Source organism: Puma concolor, chromosome E1, assembly GCF_028749965.1.
Source record: "Puma concolor isolate L17-30 chromosome E1, mPumCon1.1.hap2, whole genome shotgun sequence".
NCBI lineage: Eukaryota > Metazoa > Chordata > Mammalia > Carnivora > Felidae > Puma > Puma concolor.
Window position 1 is genome coordinate 37,619,020 of NC_141680.1, and position 18,945 is coordinate 37,637,964.

An 18,945-nucleotide genomic window follows, 5' to 3' on the forward strand; every position below is an offset into this window, starting at 1 on the left:
GCTCAGGTCACGATGTCGCGGTCCGTGAGTCCGAGCCCCGCGTCGGGCTCTGTGCTGACGGCTCAGAGCCCGGAGCCTGTTTCAGATTCTGTGTCTCCCTTTCTCTGACCCTCCCCCGTTCATGCTCTGTCTCTCTCTGTCTCAAAAATAAATAAACGTTAAAAAAAAATAAAAAAAAATTTAAATTCTAGTTAGTTATCATACAGTGAAATACTGGTTTCAGGAATAGAATTCAGTGATTCATCACTTACATACAACACCCAGTGCTCATCACAAGTGCCCTCCTTAGTGCCCATCCCCCATCTAGCCCACCCCCCACCCACCTCCCTCTGTCAACCCTGTTTGTTCTCTATTGTTAAGAGTCTCTTGTGGTTTGTTTTCCTCTCTCCTCTCGCCTCCCTCCTTCCCATATGTTCATGTTTTGTTTCTTAAATCCCACATACGAGTGAAATCAAATGGTATTTGTCTTTCTCTGACTTGTTTCACTTAGCATAATACACTCTAATTCCATCCACACCATTGCAAATGGTATGATTTCGCTCTTTTTGATGGCTGACTAATATTCCCTTGCATATATATACCACATCGTCTTTATTCATCAGTCAATGGACAGTTGGGCTCTCTCCATAGTTTGGCTATTGTTGATAATGCTGCTATAAACATTGGGGTGCATGTGCCCCTTCGAATCTGTATTTTTGTATCCTTTGGGTAAATACCTAATAGTGCAATTGCTGGGGCGTGGGGTAGTTCTATTTTTAATTGTTGAGGAACCTCCATACTGTTCTCCAGAATGGCTGCACCAGTTTGAGGATTTTCTACATACACAATAAATAAAGACAGTTTTACTTCTTTCCCAGTCGAAATGCCCCTATTTATTTTTCTTGCCTGTTATAGGCTAAGACCTCCTAGTGTTGATTAGAAGTGATGAGAGTGGGCATCTTTGCCTTATTCTTGACTTTGGGGGAAAACATTAATCCTTTCATCTCTACCTGTCTTTCCTAACAGCCATCTTGTTCTGCTTTTGTGGACAGTAGAACATCTCCCTTTATCTGGGGACAGCAATTCTAGGGTTGGATGGTTCGTTTAGATTTTCCATCCTCCCTGTGTCTCTGATTCGGCCAAGTATTTTGTTTGTGTTGCTTTTGTTTGTTTTTGTTTTGTTTTGCTTAGATGTTTTTGTTTTGATTTTCCCTTTCATGTTATGGCTTTTCTCAAATGGACTTACATCACTTTTCTGACTGTTCTATTTGAGAACGAGCTATTGCAGGCTGCTGGTTAGCCCACAAAACTTTTCTTCCTGGGTACTTGGGTGCCCAGCTAAAGAATACATTTCCCAGCCTCTTTGGTGACTAGATGAGGTCAGGTACTCAATTTTTCATCAATAAAGTAGAGTGGAATTTGTATGTGCTGCTTCTGACCCGTTTGCTTAGCAATTTTGTTGTTTTCCCTTCCTGCGAGCTGGAGCATAGATGGCCCATGGTTAGGTAAAGACAGTCTTTTCAGGGATGGCCAACCAATGAGATGAAAGGAAACTAGGCCTGTGAATGGCCCATGGAGCAAAAGAAATTAACTTCTATTTTCTTTAGTCCACTCACTGTATTTGGGGATCTCTTTGGTACTGTAACTTAGACTTTGCTCTAACTAATATCCCAACTAATTCAAGCACTGAAGGGCTGGCTAGAAGCTTCATGCGCATGAAGGCTCATTCAGTGGCGGGTTTCACTCTAAGGTAGTGACTCTCCAGGTGCCGAGCACTGTTGTACCTTCTGGGAATAGAACAATGAAGACAGCTATCATAGAGCTTGCATTCTGACAGCCAGAGGAAACAACTGTGCTTGGTTAGGGCCAACTCCTACCCACCTGAAGAGTGCTGTTGAGGGTATCTCTGGTCATTCGATTGTGCCAAGTGGGGACAGAGAAGAGGAGAGAAATGCAGGAAAAAGAAATTGAAAGAACCCAATCCTACCAGACTCCAGAAATAGGCCTAGTTTTGTTAAAGTGAAGCGTCCATACAGTACTTAGGTAGGACCCTAGTTAAAAATGCAAAACCTGAGTCTAATCATGAAAAAACAACAGACAAACCCAAAATGAGAAATATGCTTTCTGTTTGTTTTAACCTAATAAAATACAAGGAAGGCTGAGGACACTTTTCAGATTAAAAGAGATGAGAGAGACATGAGAAATAAATACCGTACCTAATATTAGACTGCATCCTGTATGGGGGTGGGTGTGTGTGGAGATTGCTACAAAGTTCACTATCGGGTCAATGGATAAAATTGGAACGCAGAGGATAAACTTACTTAACTCATGTAAGAGGAGGCCCCTATTCTTAGAAAATACAGAGAGAAGACGGGAGGAGACAGGGAGAGAACAAATAAAAACAAATGGAGCAAAATGTTAGCAATAGATGAATTTGAGTAAAGGACTTATGTGTTCTTCGTATTATTCTTGCAACTTTTCCATATAAGTTTGTTTAATTGTGCCCAAGAGGCCCGGACTCTAAAGCGGGCCCCTTGACTAAATCAGTGCATGACCCTGAATGTATCCCTTCCGGTCTCTAGTCCACGTTTTCTAGTCCAGATGGTTCTAAGGTTCTTTCTGGTTCTGGCAATTGACGTCCCACGGAAGGACTTTGGAAAGATGGCCCCATTTGCTTCCCTCCAGGTCCCTCAGCCCGCCAGTTATCTCACCACAACTCTCTCCAAGGTGCTCACCCGTCCTCCTTCACGAGCTGTAAACTTGCCCCAGCCCATCCCTGCCACCGACCGCGCGCCCAGCCACTCTTTCCGGGGCCCTAGGGCCCATCTCCTGGCAGGTTCTAGCATCGGTTCTAGACAGGCACGTGCATGTAACCCCAAGAAACTACAGCCCCCAAAAGGCTTTGCGACAACCCCTCCGTGTTTACCACCAGAGAGGAAAGGCTTTTCAGCGGGGGCCAGACACCGAATGGCATTTTGGGAATCGTAGTTCATTTGGGAAGAGCCGGGGAACCGGGGGTCAGGCCGAAAGCCACCCTTCCCAGAATGCACAGCGCTCCCCCCCACCAATCGGAGGCCCGGATCTTGGAAGGGGGCGGAGAAGAGAAAGAGCTGAGCAGCGCATGCGTGGTACGTGTGGCTGGGGAATTCATGTGGAGGTCAGAGTGGAAGCAGGTGAGAATGGAGGGGAGCGGCTCCGGCCGCGATCCGGGCGTCTCTGCAGCTCCCCGCTGCGTTCTCGTTCACAGTTTGGGCGGGTGGGGTGCGTGCATGGGTCCGCCTCGTGTTGGAGCGGAGAGGGTGTGACCCCGGGACCAGCGGGGGTTGCGTCGAGCGAGGAAGGTGTGTATGGGGGCGGGGTGAGGAACAATCCAGAAGCTGTATTAGAAATGGAAAGGTCGGGACTGGGTGTCTTGGCCTCTGGAAAGGAAAACAGATATGCGCGGGGAGTGATCAAGGAAGATTCGGGAGTTGAGGTCTTGCCGCGCGGGAGGGAGGATTTGAATCTGAAGTGGACGACGACGCTGGGGCGGGGCATTAAAAAGTAAAGTGCGGGGTGGGGGAGGGCCCTGCCTGGGTGGCTCAGTCCGTTGGTTGTCCGTCTTGAGCTCAGGTCATGATCTCGGGGTTCGTGGGTTCAAGCCCCACATGGGCTCTGTGCTATCAGCGCAGAGCCTGGAGCCTGCTCTTGATTCTGTGCCTTCCTCTCTTTCTGCTTCCCCCTCAAATAAATAAGCATTAAAAAGAAATTAAGAAAAAAATTAAGTGCGGGAGTAGATCCCAGTTAGGTCAGTCGGGCTCCCGCCCACCCCGCCTCAGCCCCGCCCCCGCCCACCCCGCCTCAGCCCCGCCCTCCCACTTCTTCCAGGGTTCTCCCTTGCAATGCAGCTATGGAGAGCGTTTTTGCTCCTTTGGTTCTTCTGGTATCTTGGTCCCAGAATGTCGCCCACCTCCCGCTTCCATATTAACAGTGAGGTGTTAAGCTGTGCCTGCCAGGATTAGACCTCCAGGTGCTAATCCTGGTTCCACCAGTAAAGAGCTGTGTGATCTTAGTCTCCTCTTGTAACCTTGCTGTGTGCCTCAGTTTCCTCATCTGTAATAACCTACCTCATAGGGGTCGGTGTGAGGATTAAATAATTGCCATTCGAAGACTGCCTCCTGATATAAAAGCTAGCTGTTACTGTTACTTTTGCTGTTGGAATCACCATGTAGCGCATTCTGGGAGTTACTTTTCCAAACCAGAATTGCACAGAGCCAACCACAAAGCAAGCCTTTGTCTTGGGGCTTGCTTGCCCAGGAAATGGGAGGGTGGTTTAGTGTGGTGCTGAGTTCTCCGCGGGTGTCAGGCTCACGTCTCATTCCCATTATTGAATCAAGTGCCCCAGTCCCCAAATGGAAAAAAATTTTTTTTTTATTTTATTTTTTATTTTTTTTAAATTTACATCCAAATTAGTTAGCATATAGTGCAACAATGATTTCAGGAGTAGATCCCTTAGTGCCCCTTACCCATTTAGCCCATCCCGCCTCCCACACCCCCTCCCGTAACCCTCAGTTTGTTTTCCATATTTTTGAGTCTCTTCTGTTTTGTCCCCCTCCCTGTTTTTATATTAATTTTGCTTCCCTTCCCTTATGTTCATCTGTTTTGTCTCTTAAAGTCCTCATATGAGTGAAGTCATATGATAATTGTCTTTCTCTGACTAATTTCACTTAGCATAATACCCTCCAGTTCCATCCACGTAGTTGCAAATGGCAAGATTTCATTCTTTTTGATTGCCGAGTAATACTCCATCGTGTATATATATACCACATCTTCTTTATCCTTTCATCCATCGATGGACATTTGGGCTCTTTCCATACTTTGGCTGTTGTCGATAGTGCTGCTATAAACATGGGGGTGCATGTGTCCCTTCGAAACAGCACACCTGTATGCCTTGGATAAATGCCTAGTAGTGCTATTGCTGGGTCGTAGGGTAGTTCTATTTTTAGTTTTTTGAGGCACCTCCATACTGTTTTCCACAGTGGCTGCACCAGCTTGCATTCCCAAGAAATGGAAAAAATTAAAAATTTTTTTTTAATGTTTTTATTTCTGAGACAGAGAGAGACAGAGCATGAGCAGGGGAGGGGCAGAGAGAGAGGGAGACACAGAATCCGAAGCAGGCTCCGGGCTCTGAGCTGTCAGCACAGAGCCCGACGCGGGGCTCGAACTCACGGACTGTCAGATCATGACCCGAGCTGAACAGTCGGCCGCCTAACTGCCTGAGCCACCCAGGCGCCCCAGAGATGGAAAAAATTTTAAAGCAGAAGAATTGATAGTACGCTTCTCCAAGCTGTAGAGTTATTTATTAGGTGGCCTTCAGTGCGTGATTTTGAGCTCTCAAGAGTGGAGAAATAAATAGCGAGCCCGCCTGGGAAGTGAATATGGTCCCTCAGAGAGGGATTTCTCTTACGGATTTCGGGATCAAGCTGTTTTGTTTTGTCCCCACCCCCCACCGTAGGTGTGAGTGGGGTCCAGCAGGAGGCGACATGGCTGCCAAAGTGTTTGAGTCCATCGGCAAGTTCGGCCTGGCCTTAGCCGTGGCAGGAGGAGTGGTGAACTCTGCCTTGTATAATGGTGAGGCTCCGAGGGGTGGTGGTGGGGCACTGCCTTTTGCCGGATTTCCATTGGCCTGCGTGGCCCGTGTCACACTTGTGGTGGCGGCTGTTGACTGTGAACGTGTGTGAGACCAAGGGGGGGGCTTACCTGCCATCCCACACCATACGGTTGCCTTGTCACTAGATCCTCTGCCCTTGTGGCCGCAGGTCCTCTGCGAGCCTTTGTTCACAAAGAGCCTCCCAGACCACGTGCCGGTTGGACATTTCCAGCTACTCTTGTTGGTTTGAAGTGACGCTGCGGCCGAGTGTCGGGATCTCACGGGAGACCCCGTGGAGAGAGCCCATTGGATCCCTCGGCCGCGTGTGAAGTAACCCAGCGAGGGCTTTAGACCTTCGGTGACCTTGTCTGGAGCCGGATCTTTGGCTCTGCTGCAGTTGGGTCGTTCCAGACAAATTATCTTTTGAGGCGCATCGCCCAGCTTTTAACAGCGCGACAGGGGCTCCCGCTGGCTTTTTGTCTGCTTTCCTCTGCGACCTTAGGCGAGCCATCTCCCCTCCCCCCCAACTCCCGCCCCAGGCCTCAGCTTCTTCATTGGTCAAGCAATAGGACGAAACTGGTTTATGTCTAAGACTCCCTCCCAACTCCGGTAGTCTCTAGCTTTCGTGATTGGAAAGCGGCGATAGATGGACCTCCCTCGTACGTGACTATCTAGCAAGAGGAGGATAAGTCTAGAGCGCAGATCTTTGGAGCAACTCTGAAGTCTCTTGAGGCAGAGACACAGAGCCGCCGACGAGAAAAGCTTAACTTGGTTTAAACGGCGCCGCTTTATGCTCTGATGTCCGCAGCACAACTGGAGAGTAATCACCGTCACTGATTTCTCTCTGAGCCCAGAAATCCTTAAAGCCTGAGAGAAACCGTGCCCTTGGAAAGAGTGGGACCTTCCAAATGTTAGGGGTTCCGTGGCTAGGTTAGGGTGCAGCTTCTGGGAGCACTGGCTTAAATTGGAACCAGGATGGGACGGTAAAGACCTTGGTGAGTTTGGGAACGAAGTCTGGGGAGGTGATTTCCTGGAAACGTGTTGGCGGGTGGGATGGTTAATCGGAACAGCGGCCGCCAGTTTCCAGGGAAAGGATGCTGAGGAATCGATCCTGTTTACCAGAGTCCTTGGGAAGACCATGGGGTGGGAAGGGATGGCTGAGTTCTGGAGCTGCGTGGAAGCCTCTAGAGGCAGAAGTGTGGCAAGATGGAGCCGGGAGAGGGGAGACTTAAAAAAAAAAAAAATAACAAGAAAGCGCCAAGGAGCTTTCAGAGGTAGCCTTTTTGGTTAAGAGGCGAAGGGATTTTTTTTTCTGTCTTGTTCTCCTTCACTCCTAGTGGACGCTGGGCACAGAGCTGTCATCTTTGACCGGTTCCGTGGAGTGCAGGACATTGTGGTGGGAGAAGGGACTCACTTCCTCATCCCTTGGGTACAGAAACCTATCATCTTTGATTGCCGCTCTCGACCGCGTAACGTGCCAGTTATCACTGGTAGCAAAGGTGAGTCTCAGGGGCGCCTGCGTGGCTCAGTCGGTTACGCGGCCGACTTCGGCTCAGGTCATGATCTCGCGCTCCGTGAGTTCGAGCCCCGCGTCGGGCTCTGTGCTGACAGCTCAGAGCCTGGAGCCTGTTTCAGATTCTGTATCTCCCTCTCTCTGCTCCTCCCCTGTTCATGCTCTGTCTCTCCCTGTCTCAAAAATAAATAAAATGTTAAAAGAAGAAATTAAAAAAAAAAAAAAAAAAAAGAATGCTAAGCAGAGTATTTATAAAAAAAAAAAAAAAAAAAAAAAAAAGGTGAGTCTTGCCCGTGGGTCCCGTGAGGTAGTGTGTGGAAGGGTTACCGTAGGATCCAGAAGAGGCCGGACCTCCCCGGAGAACTCCCTTGTAAATTCCTCCTGGAGAGATTTTAACACGGATTCAGAGAAATATGTACAGCGCACAGACAGCTGTACAAATTTAGGGAGATCCACAAAGATAGACTTCGAGAGTCACGGAGCGCTCCAGTCTTAAAGAATATGCCGGATGTGCCTCTGCTCCGTCAGTCACCCCTTCTGGTCAGTTCTCGTTCCCCAGGGTGACGATGTCAGCCGGTCTCCAGCCGGCTTCCCCTTGGCCTTGTTCTCCAGGGCCTCTGTCTCCAGCAGTGCTGGCCTCCCACGGGCTGGGGCCGGGTCCCTGAGGGCGGTCTCCTGTGTCTGGCATGCCGCTGGGTTCCCAGCGAGCCCCAAACGAATTTTCCTCACCACTCTCCTGCCGTCCTACCCACAGAGGTGCCCAGGCAGTAAACAGAATAGCAGGGATCTCTCTGCACGGCGAAAGGTGAGGGTCGTGTGGCTGCTGGGTTTATTATCTGGGGAACACTCGAGGCCTTGGGTGCCATTCCCTGGCCAATGTGTGCTTACGGTGACCGTGCCAGGTGTCAGGCTGGGTCGCAGGGTGGGGGTGGTTCGGAGATTTCAGAGGTGACTAAAGCGGGGGCCCCTGGGGAGCTCAGTGTCGCTAGGGACGTAGACGTGTGGACAGACAGTTACGGTAAGCGTGGCTTGTCCTGGAGGCAAGGGCGTGGGGTGGAGGCGAGCGGAGAAGAAAACAGCTCGCCCCCACAGGTGGCTGCGCAGGCTCCCGGGAGGACCTTAGCTTGAGCTGGGACTTTAGCGAGAGACCTGTGTCGGGCAGAGGAGGGGACAGGTCAGTTGGCATTTCGCAACCTGGCCTGTAGCTCGCGGCTACGGGGTCTGGCTCGCGTCCTACAAAAGGGAGATCAAAGGGTGGGGTTAATCGAGAAACATAAACTTTTAACTTAAAAGCGTAGCTCTCAACTTCCCACCTCTTAGGGATTGCGCTCGCTGTTGTGCGGCACCTGTTTGTAAGGACGCGTTGTAAGGACGTCTTCAGAACTGTTGATAGGAACTTCCAGAAATCAGGAGTGTGTGCATCTCCCGCTTCCCTGGGTGGCTGGGTCAGAACTTCCCCGTGCGTCTGTGTCATTGATGACCGCAAGCAAGCTGACCGTGCTTTAGCCTTGGGCAGGCCTGAGCTGTCAGGGGACGTTGTAATTAATGTTGTGCTCCCTGTTCCCCGCCCCCCCCCCTTCGCCTGGATCAGGTCACGAGAAGCATGTTCCAGATGAGTCCGATAACCCCTTCCATCTGTTCGCATTTGACCCAGCGCTGTCCTGTCTAATTTCTCCTTCGCTTTCCCCTAGCGTTCCTGGAAGGCAGATGAAATCACCCCCCGTTCTTACAGACCAGGAGATAAGCTGAGATTGGCTAAGGCTGAGGTCACACAGTTAGTAAACAGGACGGGACTGCAGCCCAGGCCTTCGGACTGACTGCCGGTCCAGCCAGAGTGGACTGTCTCCGCTGGGCCCACGAGAACCTCTCCAGGGCAGACTCCTGAGTGGGGCCTTGGAAAGGCTTCACGCTAAAACTCTTGGCATTGGCCTGTTTCATTAAAACACACACTGTTCCACTGTCCCGCGGTACCTGTCACGCACGTACTCGGAATTGCTTTTATCAGAGGACATTCATTCAGGACAGACTGAGAAGCTGTCCTCCCCAGGAACCTTTAAGAATTCCTGACTCCGGGGCTCTGCTGGGTTCGCTAACCAGGAAGCTGTGCGTAGGGGCCCCTGCCCTCTAGGGTCTTAAAATCAGCAACTTTACGCAGCAGTTGTGGCACCCTTGGGGTAGGAGGGGTCACACAGAAGTGGTTTTGATCGCTAACTCCGGCCTTTGTCCCCTACCCTAAGATTTACAGAATGTCAACATCACCCTGCGCATCCTTTTCCGGCCAGTCGCCAGCCAGCTTCCCCGCATCTTCACCAGCATCGGGGAGGACTACGATGAGCGGGTGCTACCGTCCATCACGACGGAGATCCTCAAGTCCGTGGTGGTGAGTGACGGGGCCTCAGCCTAGAGTGCGGTCCCCCAGAGATAGACAGGTGCCAGGAAGAGCGCGGTGGCGGGAGGCTTGGGCTGTGGCTCGTCATTTTCCCTCCTGCCCTCTCTGCTTCCTCATCGCCATCCTCACCGGACCCCCTCTGCCCTCCCTTGGAACCAGGCTCGCTTCGATGCCGGGGAACTGATCACCCAGAGAGAGTTGGTCTCCAGGCAGGTGAGCGATGACCTCACAGAGCGAGCAGCAACCTTTGGGCTCATCCTGGATGACGTGTCCTTGGTAAGATGCTTGTTGGGCGGGGGGAGCCTGCGAGGGAGGGGCTGCGGTTCTTGTTCAGGTGCTTGGCCCCATTTCCGGGTGGACGCTAGTAGGTCCTGCCTTCCACGTGCCCAGACAGGCGACTTGAAAACGTGGGAACTTCTCGACTGTGAGACGGTCTCCGTGGGTTTGTTTTCAGATGAGAGTTGTTTTCCTTTCCCTCTGCCACACACATATTTCTTTTCCTTTTTTTTCTTCTTTTTCTTTCCTTTCCTTTTCTTTTCTTTTCTTTTCTTTTCTTTTCTTTTCTTTTCTTTTCTTTTCTTGCCTTTTCTTTCCTTTCCTTTTCTTTCTTTCCTTTTCTTTCTTTCCTTTTCCTTTTCCTTTTCCTTTTCCTTTTCCTTTTCCTTTTCCTTTTCCTTTTCCTACTTATTTTTGAGAGAGAGCATGATGCCGGGGAGGCACAGAGAGACAGGGAGATAGAGAATCCCGAGTGGACTCCGCACCATCAGCGCAGAGCCCCACGAGGGGCTTGAACCCACGAACCGTGAGATCATGACCTTAGCTGAAGTTGGGACGTTCGCCCGGCTCAGCCACCCAGGCGCCCCCCCACACATTTTTCTTTTGACTTCTAGCCCTACCCGATGGTAGGGTCCCTAACCACTAGATTTTTCACCTCCTCCAAACTGTGAGCGTTCCCCAGAGCTCCCTGAGAAGTAGTGTCTTGTTAACCCTGTTGGATGCCGGAAGAAGCTGCCTAGCGAGACTAGGGAAGGCTCACAGTTTTCCTCCCTAGTGCACACCTCCCAGCCTGACCCCTTGGGATGTCCTCACATTTAGGGTCTGAAGCTCAGTGAGGTGGGCTCTGGGAACCCCCGGTGAAAGGGGATACAGCGTAAATGAATGGTTCTCTTCCCCAAAGCCCGGTATGGGGCGCAGGGGACATCTCTGAGCTGTAAGTTATCCTCTCGGGGCCGTAGAGTGCGTGTATTTATATGACACCGAATGCCATGACTCAGAAAGCAATACAGGCAGGATAGCATTTCAGATCAAGGAGGGTGATGGGGAAGGGGTCGTGTTTCTAGATGCTCTGGGAAAAATCACTGGGAGTGATTTGTTCGGGTGGCGAGGTAGAGGGTTTCCTGTTCATTCTCCCGTGCGTCGCTAGGGAAAGGCACCATTTCCCTCTCGGCGTCTGTGCAGCTGTTTAAACAGTCCCGCTCTCCAGACACCCAGCACTGACCTCGGGGCGCCCCGCTCCCCCTTGTTTCAGTTGCGGGCTCCCTCTGTTGGCGGGATGCCAGGCTGCAGCCATTCCCCTCTAACCCCAGCAACTCCCACCTACTGTTAACCTAAACGCCTCGCCTGTGAGGCGGTGCTAAGGCAAAACCTAAGGAGAAGCTTGGCGTCCTGCTAGGCTTTTAACCACATACTCCGTTCGGGGGAAGTGCGGGCTGACCACAAGAAACCATATCTAAGAGGTGTGAGGAGAAAATTAGATTTCGGGGGGGGGATTTGCTGCCCTCACCTGGCCCTTTTAGAAAGGAACTTTATTCCTTAGCTACACATTTCATTTTAAATTTCTCAGGACCGCGTTTTCTTCCCCGGGCTTTGAACACGAGTCCAGAAATGGAACAGGCAGAGTAGAACAGCTGGCAGTTGGAAGAGTGAGGAGCATTACAAGTTGTGGAAGGCAGCGGGACTAGGATTTACTCTCGAGGAGAAGTGTTGAGCTGCTTATGTTTCTCCCTTTTTTCTCATTTTTTTTTTAATCTTTATTTTTTTTATTTTATTTTATTTTTTTTAAATTTTTTTTTTTTTCAACGTTTATTTATTTTTGGGACAGAGAGAGACAGAGCATGAACGGGGGAGGGGCAGAGAGAGAGGGAGACACAGAATCGGAAACAGGCTCCAGGCTCTGAGCCATCAGCCCAGAGCCCGACGCGGGGCTCGAACTCACGGACCGCGAGATCGTGACCTGGCTGAAGTCGGACGCTTAACCGACTGCGCCACCCAGGCGCCCTAATCTTTATTTATTTTTGAGAGAGAGAGAGAGACAGAATGCGAGCCGGGGAGGAACAGAGAGAGAGGGAGACACAGAATCCGAAGCAGGCTCCAGGCTCTGAGCCACCAGCACAGAGCCCGATGCGGGCCTCGAGCTCACGAACCGCAAGTTCGTGACCTGAGCCAAAGTCAGACACTCAACCGACTGAGCCACCCAGGCGCCCCTGCTTTTCCTTTTTTTTTTTTTTTTTTAATTAAAAAAAAATTTTTTTTTTGCATTTATTTTTTGAGAGACATAGAGAGACAGAGCACAAGTTGGGGAGGGGCAGAGAGAGAAGGAGACACAGAATCCGAAGCAGGCTCCAGGCTCCGAGCCGTTGGCACAGAGCCCGACGTGGGGCTCGAACTCACAAACCGTGAGATCATGACGGGAGCCGAAGTCGGACGTTCAACCGACCGAGCCCCCCCGGGCGCCCCTCCTTTTTTTAAAAGCAGAGGTTGGGAGGGTGGGGGGAGGGGATGAAGCAAACAGAATTTGGTAGCAAAACCAGTGCCATTCTTCCCTTTATTTCTTCCTTTTTAATAAAACGTGGGTTAAATAATAAGTAAGTCGCTCTAGTCTCGGCATTAAGAGTTGAGCTCTGTTCCCACTGTCTTCTCCCGTCATTGCAGACCGTCGCCTCAGCCAAGTCTCGGTTGTACGTGTTCTTAGGGAAGGTCTGTGGGTAGTCCATTGTAAGCCCTCACCCTAAGCAACAGCTTTACCTGCCTTCCCTCCTAAACCCTTTACCAGAAGCGCTCACACGTAGGGAATGCCGTGATTCGCGTTCCACCACTTTTCACCCTCTTCCTGTTTGGTGGTGGGGCTTCCGTGCGAAAGACGGGGATGGTTAATCCATAAGCGGAGAGCATCACGCCCTTGAATCCCTGAGAACCGGCTGCCTCCTTCACTCTCAGGGGCTCAGTTTTCCATCTGGCCTCTCTGGGGGCTTCCAACAGGCCATCAAAGGATGGGCCCTAGTCGGAGGACGGGGGTCCTAGAACCCGCAGCCTCCTCCCCTTGGGAGGTGGTCACTTGAGTAGGTGCCTTCTGGTGCCCACGGGCGGTTGTCTGCTTCAGATCTCCTCGCCTAGGGTGACAGAATGACGTGCGGGAGCCGTTGAGGCAGCCGAGGCTTCTGGGGTGTGCCCTCGGTTTGGACCCGGATGTGGAGGTGGAAGGGCGTTCTGGCCTCACAGAGGCCTCCAGCTGCTAGAGCCATTCCTGGCCCCTTCCTTCCAGCGGCCACGGGGGCCTCGCGGCAGCGCTGCCTGAACAGTCCCACCGCCTCATCTCGTGCTCCCTCTGTCCCCTTAGACGCATCTGACCTTCGGGAAGGAGTTCACAGAAGCAGTAGAGGCCAAACAGGTGGCCCAGCAGGAAGCGGAGAGGGCCAGATTTGTGGTGGAGAAGGTGAGTGTTCAACCAGATGGCAGGGGCCTCTCTCCCCTTTCTCCTGTGCTCAGCCTCCCCGTTTGCTGGGTGGCCTGGAAACTCATCATCTGTCATCTCTTTTTCCGGGATCCTCGGAAGGGGATTGAAGGAACCGCACTCCTACGATTGGTTCCAGAGTCTTTGGGGGCTGGTCAGGGATATGTGAACTTAGGTTCCGAAGTCACCGAAGGGTAATTTTTCTTCCACTTCCCCTAAGATCAAAAACACTCCTCCTCCCAATAAAAATGTTTTCTCCTGGAATATTTTCAGCTTCACTGAGAAGTCGTTTTTAACCGTGGTTACACAAGTGAAAGCTGACAGCGAAAAGGATCAAATGTTGGGCCAGATGCGCTATCGTCACTGAAGTTTTTTTCCGGCCCTAAGTCCATCCAGATGTGCCAGAGTGTGGTGGGACAGGAGATAGTTGCCTAGCAGCCTGGTCTTCTGGTCTTTGCAGACGTGTATTTATTTCTTGCTGTTGCTTCCCCCCCGCCGCTGCTGGTGTTTCTCGGGTTAGTCCTAATCCAAGAACCCTTCGTCCTTTGAATCAAGGCAGAGAGATGTATTGGTGGCCAGCGTTTAATTTTAGAGAGTGTAAACTCCACATGGACGGGAACTTTGTTGCCTGCCCCCCACCCGCTAATCTCCAGAGCCTAGAACACGCCTAAGACCATGCCTGGAAATATTAGGTGCTCGTGTAACATTTGCTGACACGGTACCCGCCTCCCGTGACCTCGGACAGGTTGTACCCCGCTGATCGATGTCACCCTGCTAATAACGGGTGGGGAGAGCCTCGGAGATCGCATTCAGTTGGTTGTTGCCTGGGCTCCCTGTCAGGATCCAGCTTAGCTCAGGGGCGACTCTAGGGCCCGTCACGCATACGTGCTACTCCTCCCCAGCTGCCCTGTTTTCATCAAACAGATCTCATTTGTTTGATGAAAGTCCCTTCGACTTGGGGCTGGAGGGAAAGGTGAGCCTGAGGGTGGGTTCTGCCTTTTTTTTCTCCCTCCCGTCTTCCGCGGCTTGGATCCTCCTGGCTCAGAGTAAGGTGGCCGGACTGGATTGCCATTGACGTTAATGAGAATTTTGAAATAAGACAGATACTTGCGCAGCCAACAGCAAGAGAGCCCTGCAACCATGAGAGGTGGCGCTGCATTGCAGGAAAGCGGAGGACTGGGTGCACGTGCCTGTTGACCCCACCTGGAGGGGGAGGAGGAGGAGGAGGAGGAGGAGGGAGATTCCCAGAGTTCCTTCAGGAGCCGGTGAGGGTGCCTCGCCGAGTCCTTCTGAGGCTGCTGCCCGCCGTTCAGCACCCTCAAGTGTGATCCTGGTTCCCCCCCCCACCCCTCCACTCTCTTAGGCTGAGCAGCAGAAGAAGGCGGCCATCATCTCTGCCGAGGGCGACTCCAAGGCAGCCGAGCTGATCGCCAACTCGCTCGCCACCGCGGGCGACGGCCTCATCGAGCTGCGCAAGCTGGAGGCCGCGGAGGACATCGCCTACCAGCTCTCGCGCTCCCGGAACATCACCTACCTGCCGGCCGGGCAGTCCGTGCTCCTGCAGCTGCCCCAGTGAGGCCTGCCCGGCCCGCGCCTCCTCGGGCCGCCTGGGCCACAGCCCCGAGGATTCTGAACACCGCCGTCCTTCTGCCCCTGCCCCAGAAATCACTGTGAAATTTCATGATTGGCTTAAAGTGAAGGAAATAAAGTGGAATCACTTCAGATCTCTAATTACTCTAGCAGACGAAGCTTTCTCATTCTTCCCATTTCCACCCACTTTCTGAGCCACCTCCTTCCCCCAGATTGCCAAGTGCCTACGCTGCCCGGGGCAGAAGAAAGGGCTGTCGTGCATAGCACGGGTCTCCGTGTTTTCCGGCGGTTCCGACACAGGCCCGGCTGAAGAGGTGCCAGGGAGGGTCAGAGAGGAAGTAATCTGTCTCTTGCCGTAAGGCTGATGCTCTCGAACTGTGGGGCCGGCGGAAGCAGGTGTGAACAGCTTGAAGAATATGCCCCTGTGACGGTGTGTGGGCCTGATTCGCTGCCCCCCCTCCCACCCCCCCAGGGTCTTGCAACTGGGACGGGCTTGGACAGCGAGCGAGCGGGCCTGGACTGAGATGTGAGTCCGGCCGAAGGCTTCCTGTCCACCCCCCACCTCGGTGTCTCAGGACACCCGACGGATTCCAGCTTGAAGGATTGCATCCTGCCGGGGGCCGAACGTGCCTGCCAAAGACGTGCATCCTGTGCTCCTGGCTCCCTCGTCCAGAGACTGCCCTTCTCGAGGGCTCTGTGCCTGCGCTTTGAAGGAGGCGACCTTGGGAAGAAAGCGAATGTGTGTAAATTGCCGTCAATAAATGACACCCAGGCCTTCCAGCCCGGTCTGAAAAGGGTTTGTGGTTCTGTTTGTGGGAGCCGTGGGATCAGAAGCGAGCATTCTAGAGTTGGCGTGTGCACGTGTGTGCGTCGCCAGCTGGGACAGACTCTCCAGCGAGGCAGCAAATGCTTCGGTTTCAGAAAGCACCACTTTGGGCTGTGTCCCAGATCCGTCCCCCGCCTGAAATGAAATGAATCTCAAGTCGTGCCAGGCGAGGGGTGGTCATGAGATGGGCTCTTCGGAGGCCACGTGGGTGCAGATCAGTTCACTTTTCCCCCGTGGCTTTTGGTACCACCCACCCCCCACCCCCCCCAATTTCTGACTGGGAGCCATAGGCCTGCCCACCAGCCTGTTGGCAGCGGACAGACGTCACATGCTACGCGCGTGCAGTTGCCTTCCTTGCGCGCGAGTTCGGTTTTTTATGTTTTCGTGTTCCGATGGCCCCAGGTTGCTCTGAGGTCGGTTTGTGTTGCTTACTCTGTTTTGCTTTGATGCAGAAAGGACTTGGCCTTTGAGGGGGCCAACCGGATGTATTTTGGATGGCGGGGAGGGAAAGCCGACCGACGGTTGAGAAACGAGCCAGTGACCCATCCGAAATCCTTCTAGGAACTAGACGCAGAAACAGCAGTGGTGGGGAGCACTCCCGTTCGCTGTGCTTTACCCTCTGCGCTCAGTTTAATCCCTGGGCTCACCACCTGGCCACGGAGAGCTGCACAAGAGACCTCGCCAGGCCAGTCTCTGACCTGAATTCCGCATTTCCTCTCCCCCTCCCACCACACCCCCCTCCGCCGCCCCTGCATCTGCTCCCCCTCCTCCCAGGGCCTCCCAGCGGGGGTCTGGTTCTTTCCCGTTCCCCCAGAGCACTCAGACAAGTGTGATGGGCCGGGCTACACCTCCCACCTCCCACCAGAGCCTGGTGATAGCCTCGAAGCTCCCATCTAGCCCAGCTTCCTAGCCCCTGCCCCGGCACCCTCTATCTCAGGGTGTCTCTTCCTATTTCTTTGCTGTAAGAACAGTGAGGCCCGAGAACCATGTGCCCGGACTCGGCGCGACAGAGACGTGAACAGAGAACATAACTTTTCAATAGCTTCCAGAAGGGTTTCTACTCTGCCACCTTCCTCCTTTCCTGCTGTTTATTGCTTTGGACACCCTTATGGGGGGGGGGGGGGCAACCAGGGGCCAGGGGCGGGAGACTTCCTCCTCCCCAGGCCCCTTTTAAAAAGAACAGTTGTGTTTCTTGCACCGGGCGGGAGATTGGGTTTCATCCTCCAGGTGTCTGCAGGGGAGCCCTCCACGTCCACGGGTTTTGGGTCCCCTCTGCCTCGCAGGCCAGCCCTTCTAGCCACAGACAGGCCAGCTTCCTACTGGGTTTGCCTTTGGCCTGCTTGCCGCGGATGATGCCAGTGACAGCCCGGGGGCCTCTGTCCGCCCTGACTGCCGCCAACTAATTCTTTCCACAAATGTTCAAGGGCTGTTAACCGGCTCCTTAGCCCCAGAGCCCCCCGACGGCCTCTGGGCTTCTCCAGATTTCTCCAGAAGCTGCCACAATGGGCCTTTATCAGTTCTGGGAATTCTCTGGGCCTTGAATAAAAAGCCAAGTCCTGTCCTGGCCAGGGAAGAGCCAGAGTAGGGAGTGCCTTCCTCCCTCTCTCCTTGGGTCAGGCTGAATTGCTTCCTTGTTCGGGCCTGGAGAGGTCGCTTGCTAAGAAGGCAGTGGACCCTGGATAGGCAGCGGAGAGAAAACGTCTGTTAAAATACGTTCACGTTAAAAAATACCATGAAGTACGAGGCTCTCCATGGTCTGGCTACCGCTGGCTACTTTTCTAGTCCAACATTACAGTTTACTGCTTGCCTCCCCAGACCAACCTAGCGGCTCCCGTGGGGTGGGGAGCGTTGTTTGACGATGCCATGATGGGCACTGGGGGAGGGGGAGGGTAGAGGGCAGTGAGGCTACAAGACCTACTTTGTATGGGACAGACTCCTACTACGAAGAATCGCCCCCAAAGTAATGCCAGTAACAACCCCCCCCCCCCCACCGCGTTGAAAACGCACACCGGACTGACGTCTCTTTTCTGCGCCCCCCACATGTTCACCGCACCCCCTTTGCTCAGCATCCCTTCAACCTGGAGAGCCCTCTCCCTACGTTTCACAGGCCCCGGGAGCCCCATCCTCAAAGGCTTTCTCTCCCACAAAACGGCAAATCCCCTCTTCTGGTCATTACTTCTCCCTTGCCTGAATTTCCTCATCCACACTCTCATGAGGCATTTAGCGATCTCTTCATTGAGCTGGTGTGTGTGTGTGTGTGTGTATGTGTGTGTACTCTTCTACTCTATGTTTATAAAGGGCAGGATCTTCATAGGACTCAACATTCCTCCTTCCTCTTCTATCCCCCGACCACTGCCTGGTCTTTTCCCCAAGTCAAGCACGCCTGGCTCTTGGTGGGAGCGCCCGGGTGTCCGTCGAAGGAACCGATGAAGGAGCAGCCAGCACAGGACCGAGGTTAGGACTGTGGACCGAAGTCGGGTCCTTGCGTTCTACTCCCACGCCGTCGTCCTGTTACCCCCAAGCTCCCCTGAATCAGGCCCTCAGGGTCTAGCAGACCGACCCCTCCACTGCTGGGCTGCCCCGGCCGACCCCCCCCACCCCCCACCCAGTGCCGTCACTCTCTTGCTTCAAACAGCCTCCGTGTGGGATTCTCCCCTCGCCGCAGCCTGCCCGCAGCTCAGTCTCTCCCGCTTCTGTCTGGAACTTCTCTCTCTTTCTCCCTCCCTCCCTCCTTCAATCCCCGTCCTTCTCAATATCTTGAGCCCGACTTAAAATGCCTCCGCTCCGGGAATGCGCCTCTGGCTGATGCGCCCCAGCTTTCCTCGCGGCTAAGGGTCTCCCTTTATAAAAAGGATGCTGACTCTAGACCGCCTGCAACACGGGGATTGAGAATTGGACAACAAAAGAGCCGTGAGGCCTGCCCGAGCCCGTAGAGGCCCGGATGCTTTGGCAAGGCCCGGTGCACAGAGCTGGAAGAGAGGATACGTGGCAAAGTGCTGGCCTGGGGAAACCACTTTAATACAGCCGAAAGAGAACGCCTTTGCAAGGAACGCTGGGTGGGTAGAGAGGAGGGTATCTTTCCAGCGCCCTCCAATCAAGCTACTTTGGAAGAGAGAGAGAAAAACCGAAAGGACAAGGCCACTTTGGGGGAGCTTAAAGCTGTCGTCATCCCTGCCGGCTAAGAGGAGCCGTCCAGATCAGCCAGAAAGGCCAGGATCGCGCAGAGGCTTGGACCGTCTGAGTTCGGCTGCACCGGCTGCAAACACTTGGGTGAGGGGTGGGCAAACCA

At 53.1% G+C, this 18,945-nt stretch overlaps 1 protein-coding gene across 1 annotated transcript; it reads left to right on the plus strand.

The window, feature by feature from the left end:
- Positions 1-3,041: 3,041 nt before the first annotated feature.
- On the plus strand, positions 3,042-14,971 carry PHB1 (prohibitin 1). The gene is made up of 7 exons (XM_086687045.1): positions 3,042-3,152; positions 5,474-5,589; positions 6,946-7,107; positions 9,359-9,501; positions 9,670-9,786; positions 13,127-13,222; positions 14,604-14,971. Exons 2-7 carry the CDS (start codon positions 5,502-5,504, stop codon positions 14,814-14,816), a joined length of 819 nt encoding a protein of 272 aa, XP_086543171.1. The 5' UTR covers positions 3,042-3,152; positions 5,474-5,501; the 3' UTR covers positions 14,817-14,971.
- Positions 14,972-18,945: the final 3,974 nt, after the last annotated feature.

Excerpts from the sequence above, each read along its gene's own strand:
- PHB1 (XM_086687045.1), top strand. The coding sequence starts at position 5,502 with ATGGCTGCCAAAGTGTTTGAGTCCATCGGCAAGTTCGGCCTGGCCTTA. Across the intron at positions 5,590-6,945 it reads GAACTCTGCCTTGTATAATG|TGGACGCTGGGCACAGAGCT; the intron begins GTGAGGCTCCGA and ends CTTCACTCCTAG. Across the intron at positions 9,787-13,126 it reads TCCTGGATGACGTGTCCTTG|ACGCATCTGACCTTCGGGAA; the intron begins GTAAGATGCTTG and ends CTGTCCCCTTAG.